Source organism: Loa loa (assembly GCF_000183805.2).
Source record: "Loa loa unplaced genomic scaffold supercont3.430, whole genome shotgun sequence".
NCBI lineage: Eukaryota > Metazoa > Nematoda > Chromadorea > Rhabditida > Onchocercidae > Loa > Loa loa.
The window spans coordinates 2,480-9,265 of NW_018108610.1; the positions used below are offsets into that span (position 1 = coordinate 2,480).

General features: G+C 25.9%; 2 protein-coding genes across 2 annotated transcripts in view; both read left to right on the top strand.

Annotated features, from left to right (window-relative positions):
• LOAG_18661 (zinc finger protein) overlaps positions 1-211 on the top strand; it is a gene marked incomplete at its 5' end in the record, with an annotated part of 1,159 nt that extends 948 nt beyond the window's left edge. Inside the window, one exon of the mRNA XM_020451326.1 lies at positions 108-211. Within this exon, the coding sequence (XP_020304898.1) occupies positions 108-115 (8 nt within the window). The 3' untranslated portion in view covers positions 116-211. The remainder of the gene's footprint in view (positions 1-107) is intronic.
• A 5,479-nt stretch (positions 212-5,690) lies between these two features.
• On the top strand, positions 5,691-6,056 carry LOAG_11389 (hypothetical protein; the record flags this gene model as incomplete). The annotated part of the gene is made up of 1 exon (XM_003146910.1): positions 5,691-6,056. One exon carries the CDS (start codon positions 5,691-5,693, stop codon positions 6,054-6,056), a length of 366 nt encoding a protein of 121 aa, XP_003146958.1.
• Between the last annotated feature and the right edge of the window lie 730 nt (positions 6,057-6,786).

A 6,786-nucleotide genomic window follows, 5' to 3' on the forward strand; every position in this document is an offset into this window, starting at 1 on the left:
AAAGATAGTGTCGGTAGACATATGATGTCACATAGTGATGAGAAACTGCACTGTTCTGTGTGCAATAAAAGCTTTTCCCATTATATGATATAAGACGTCACATGCAGACTCATGACAGTGATAGGCCCAGATTTAACTGCACTGCATGCGATAAAGCATTCGTGACGGATTATTATAGAAAAAAACACATGGAGAATTGCGTGCAGAATGAGCTGACAAACACATTTTAAGCAGAAATACGCATTGCTATTCCTTGTATTGTTGTATTTTCTATGAGTTAAATTCATTTTTCTTTATTGTATTGTTAACATTTCATTGCTTCATATGTATATTAGCATTGTTCCTTTAAGATTTCTTTATTATTTCTCTTGTCTTAGTGAATAAAATTTCCCGCTTTGTGCCTACTTGCATCTTGCTAAGGAGCCTTTTCATTATTAATGCATATATGGCAAGCAAATAACTTACATTCCGTGCATGAAAAACTTGCAATTGATTGCAATTAACTGTAAACGATGTCTAACAATATGGAGGTGAATTTTTGGCAACGAAAAGGCTTTTCTTAATCACAACAGTGTCATTTCATAAGGTGACCATCTGTTTCGTTTGTCAACTCACATGGAAAGTCCCATTGGAGACAATAGGCATTTAAATTATGTCATTTGCAAGTAACATTTCATTCGGTTGATAATCCATCCCAATTACAATCTCATTCCAATGAGTTGCCGAATGGTTGACTTGCACTGAATGAACATTTCAAATCGGTGACAGTTCTGAGGCGACCGAGAAAAAAATCACAGCGTCAAAATCTTTTTATGGTCTTGTGAGAGAAAATATAATCAAAGGACATGATTTGGAGAAATACGTTAATACTAATATGCATGACAACAGGTTGCTATTCACAGTCCTTTTCAGTGTTCTTCTGATGTTTGGTTTTTAGAATTCTGAGAATCATAAAAAATGCTTTGTTAGCTGTTTAGTGAATATATCAAAAATAAGAATCTAATATGTCAGGACTACCTCATTAATTTTTATGTCATTAAGACATTAGTCAGGTATTCTCGGCTCAGCTTGCTTGCTTGTATCTTCACTATATTTAATAGATATTGTTCCTGTGACACTTTCCTTAAGGTCAGTTTTCATTTCGAGTAAAGCTATCCCAATGAGAAATAGTAACTTTATGATTTTTTATTAGATGTTATTTGAAGATGTCATAACTCACTGCTTATGCAATTGCTTAAATATCTTTTCTGTAATAAAATTACCACATTTGATTTGGCCTTAAATTCAATGAATGAGCACTGATGAGAGTGAAATGTTGGATTAATTGAGTAATATGACGATGCGTAGCACCGCTGATTTAGTGATGGATTCTATTTTATTATTTTATCACTTTTCTTTTCTCCATAATTTTCTGCATCTATTTTTTTCTTTTTTTTTTTTATAAAACATTTCAACCGACGATTCTTTTGAATATAACATTTCTGTGTTAAATTTTTTTTAATCAAAGCTGCCTATGTTAGAATTTCCATAGTTCAAAAATTTCATGAAGTGGAATTTGATATGAAATCCAAAGCAGTCATAATGTGACAATTATTAACCATTGAAATTAGAGTGCTTTATTTGACAAAGGATAGACAAGAATGAAATATTTCATTGAAAATATGCGTTGACTTGAAATTCCTCTTTGTTTATAAAATAGATCAAATTGGTTAATATTGAACACTAGTATAATTCTGAGGTCATTTCTAGGGTCACAAGAATTATTATTATTAGAGAACATAAATACAATGGACACACAATATTTAGCTTACATTGCACAATATATTTACACATACAATGCATATTATACTATCAGAATGAAAGTAATTATTGATTCACTGCTTCTCCTCGAGATTTCAGTGACAACACCAAATGCATCATACCATCAACCAATGTCACCATCAGTCATATTCAGCAGCACATATCATCAACAGCTAATGCGGAAACTGTACACCAAGCGCATATCACCACAGTGTGAATGGGTAGTGCTAATGCTGATATAAGCTGATCATTTGTGTCATCATTTTTGTCATTTGTGAGAACGCGGACATACAGTTTTGAACAATCTTTTGAAAAATGGATGTCATATATTGGTAAATTGAAACTACTCGAATTAAATAGTTAATTAATCAAGCAGCAAATATTTATCACCATTGGACTTCTTTCATAGTTTATCAAATAATTATAATAATAAAAATTAAAGTAGAATGAAAATTAAAATTAAAATTGATAGCATTGAAGCAAAAATAATTTAACATCAAAAATATTGTTAACAACAAATTTAAATTCCATTCAACAACGAAATATTATCAAATTTTATGAAAGCAAGAGATTAATTTTCCAATGTTTATCGCTTGTTTTGCTTTCTTGCGTAATCGCTTAAACCATAATTAATTCTTGTAATTAGTTGAGTTCAAATTTATTTAAATTCATTCAATAATTTAAACAATTAGCATATCAATGTATATAACTGGAACAGAAATATCGTTCAAACGATTTTGCAGTGGTTATTGGTCCTTTAAATATCTTTTAACTACTTCTTTTCCACAAAAATTATTTGCTGTTTTTTGAAAAAAATCATGATTTTATTAGTTGATAAACTGATGATGAATAAATTTTTATCAATAAATTCAAATGAAAATTCAATTGCTTATTTGATTTGACGAGATTTTGCAAATTATTTCTGAAGTTAAAAACACTAATGCAAAACATTGGAAAAATAACAAAATCTATAGGTTTAGTAAAATTTTTAGATGTAAAGTTTTTTTTTTGTAATTATGACTAATTTGTAATGCTAAAGTAATCATAATGATGATTATTATTTACAACAGTTCTTTTTCCCTTTTTTTTTTTTACCTCTCCTTTAATGTTATCATTGTAATGATGCTAATTTATTAAAATTGAAACGTATGAAAGGGTGAAATTACCATTGTAATGATACTAATTTATTAAAATTGAAAGGTATGAAAGGGTGAAAAAAAAAACGAAAAGTAAAATATTTTCGAGAACAATTACGATTAGATTTGGGAACGAAGATGATAAAAAGTTGGGAAAGTGACAATTTTTGATAAACGACCAAAATAGGATAATTTTTGGCAAATGAAAGATTTGTTACTTTTTTTTTTTCGAAAAATGAAACAAGTTTAAATATGTTTGTATGCACTGTAAATGTTATTACTGTGTTAATTTGTTTTGTTAATAATTCGGCTTCTTTCCTTTTTTTTTTTTCATTTTATATAGAAAAGAATAGAATTTGGTTAATTTATTATTATTTATTAAAATTGGTATTTATTACTATTTATTAAAATTGGTGCAAAAAAAAGAAGAAAAATTGAAATATCTTAAATAACCTTTTTTTAAAAACAATTTTTACAATTTATTTTAATGTAATTGAAATAAATATTCCCTTAGTTATTTTTTTTTTATATCAAATTTTTATCATATATTTTTTATATATTTTGTCATATATAAATATCATAAAAATTCATATCAATTTTTTATATCAAAAAACTAGAAACATAGAGAAAATTAATTTAAATATGTTAAATTTCTTGGAAAAGTTGTTAAATCAAATCTATGCATTATTAAAATAATAATTTGATTGCAATTTTATTTCATGAATAAATATAAACATTATTGTTACTCAAAATATTAATTGATTTGCTTCATTTACGGTTGAGTTAATTCATTTGTATTCGTATTTAAACTAATAATAATAATTCATATTTTAATTTGTTCCATCGTTCTTCCTATGAAATTAAATTTAATACTAGCGAAAATAAATTATTTGATGGAATTATTTTTGATTATATTGAAAGAACTGATACTGTACAGAGAAAAATAGCAAACAGATTTAAAATAACAATTAAAAAAATAACAGTTTTATTTATTTATTTATATAACTGAATATGCGCTTTCGTTCCATGTTCTGAACACATTTACTTAATTAATCATATTATTTATTCATCTAATTAATTAAGTGATATTTAAGCAATGAGAATGTCCAATGTTCAGGTGCATTGTAATAATGAAGGTTGTTATCTAAGGTTGTTACCACAAGGCATCGAATGAGAATTTGGATAATGTTTGCTAATCCTGATATGTTATCATAGTTATAGTAAGTTAGGTAAATCAAAAATAACTGCAATATAATCTATAACAATCATTCACTCACCTGTGGTTAGTTTATTTGATGCATTAAAATTTTACAATTTATTTAATCTGTTACAAAATATCATCCATCCATTTTATCTATTATATCTTTTATGTGACCATATTTGCATAATTAATTACATTATTTATTTATGTTTAGTTTTACTTAATTAATTATACTGCTTATTTATAAAAATTTACTTTTACTTAATTAATTATATTACATATTGATTATATTTTGCTTAATGTAACTTTCATTTGATTTAAATTTTTCTATCATTTCAATCATATTGTTGAGTATATTTTCGTTCCACGTTCTGAACACATTATCATTCTTCCTTTTATCTTCTTCACGATCTTTTTGAACATTTAAATCTTAATCAAATTTTATTGCATAACTAAATCAATACATATTTTTGATATATAAGTTTATGTATTTATGCGCAAGATTGATATTTCATGTATCTGTTATCAATTATCTGAATGTTATCTAATGTTATCAATTATCTGAATGTTATCTAACATTATCTATTATCTGAATGTTATCTATCTAATGTTATTGATTATCTGAAATTTTACGTTATCTTTCATATTCATATTACCTAATGTCTTCATTAAAAATATTCCACATAATAAGATATCACATAATATTCCATTCATTTATCATTCAACGAAGGTATAAAATAAACAGCTCAAAAGATTCGAATAAAAAATTGTGGATGAATTTTTTTTTCGTATATTTTAAATTTGAACAGATTGTTTCATTAAAAATCATACAAGTTAGTATGATAGAATTCGATAATGTACTTAATTGTTAGAATTATAATTACAATGGACTTAATTTGATGTATTTAATATACCTAGGTTAAAGGTATATTTAATTTAATTAGGTGTAATTAATATACTTAGGTGTACTTAATGCACCTAAGTTGAGTTAGCTTAATTTTAATATCGAATCATAATATACCATATTGTATTTAGATTAAAATCAATGTAATATTTGACAATAATTCTATTCATTAATAATTTATATTATCAATTCCATACTTAATGACTGATACCCTATGAAAAATATTACAGCTTCATTGCTATTTATGATAATTACGTTTTTTTTTTTCAATACTTGATTACTTGTAATTATGAACAACAATTTATGAAATGATTATTTCATCTCATCAATCAATAATGATCAAAGTACGCAGTCATTTTCCAATAATTAAATTATATCTTTTTGTAAATATTATATATGAATATGACAGTATTAAATTTAAAAATTTGAAGATCTTAAGAGGTAAATTGTTTTTATAATTAAAAAGTAAATTTGCATAATTATTCATTCCTCATAAACTTTAATTTCAAGCTAAACTTTAATTAGAGCTTTTGCTAACTGTGTAATTTAAATTCCTGAATTTTACGAAATCATTCATTAATAATATAACTTGTGCAATTTAATCTTTCATTAATAATATAAGTGATAGTGATGATAAAATTTCAGGATAATGTATTTCAAATTTTGGGTAATTACTGTAGTTATTGCAATTATATTTCATGGAATATTTTGTTCGAAAATATGTTCCTGTTCAAAAAAAAATCAAAAAAACGATAACGAAAAGAAGACAAATGGTAAAAGTGAGGGGCATGGTCAAAACGAAAGTTATAATGAATTACAATCAAAAGTCTGTCCACCTCCATCTCATTGTCCGACAGTAAAATGTCCAAAAGAAAAATACTCGAAATTAACTCCATATCATACATTAAAAACATTACGCCTATTCAGAAAGCCGTGTCCACCATCAAATTGTTCAGTACTTAAATGTCCACGGCTATCACCACCATGTCGTCGAAAGGTTTGTCCAACATTATAGACTGAAAAGATTTTGTGCACAACAATTATCATTATGCTTCCAAAAAGTTTGTTCATTGCTTGCCACTAAACCGCGAAACTATAATTTGGTCAATATTCTCGCCATCATAGTCAACATATTCAGGAAAGCTTTGTCAACCATTTTTACCTCTTTGACAATCGATAAGTTAACAATTAGGCGAAGAATTAAACAGACATGGTAGTTATAGTTTGAAAAATGAACGCGAAAAACGAGGAAAAGTGAAACAGTAAAAAAATGATAAGACTTAATTTGAGACTTAGTAAAAGGTGGCAAGACGTAATTTGAGATCTGGTAAAAAAGTGATAAGACTTAATTTAAGACTTAGCAAGAAAGTGATAAGATTTCATTTTAGATTTAGTAAAAAAGTGATGACCTAATTTAAGACTTCATAAAAAAAATGATAAGATTTAATTTACATAAACAAATGAATTAATTTATCCGAAAATTTCCATCAAATCGTATTGAATATTACTACGCATTAATACATGTTAAAACTTTTTTTGTGCAATATTGAAATATTCAAATTTCTTGTTCCTTATTTCTTTCCCGCGATTTATTGATATTGTAATTAAGCAAAACTCAAGGAAAAAAAGGAAATTGAATTTTTTTTTTTTTTTGGTTTATACTTTTTGTTATCATATTGTGAGAAAACAAGAAAAAAAAAATTACTTGTATTTCAGATTATCATTAACTTATCAGAATTATTACC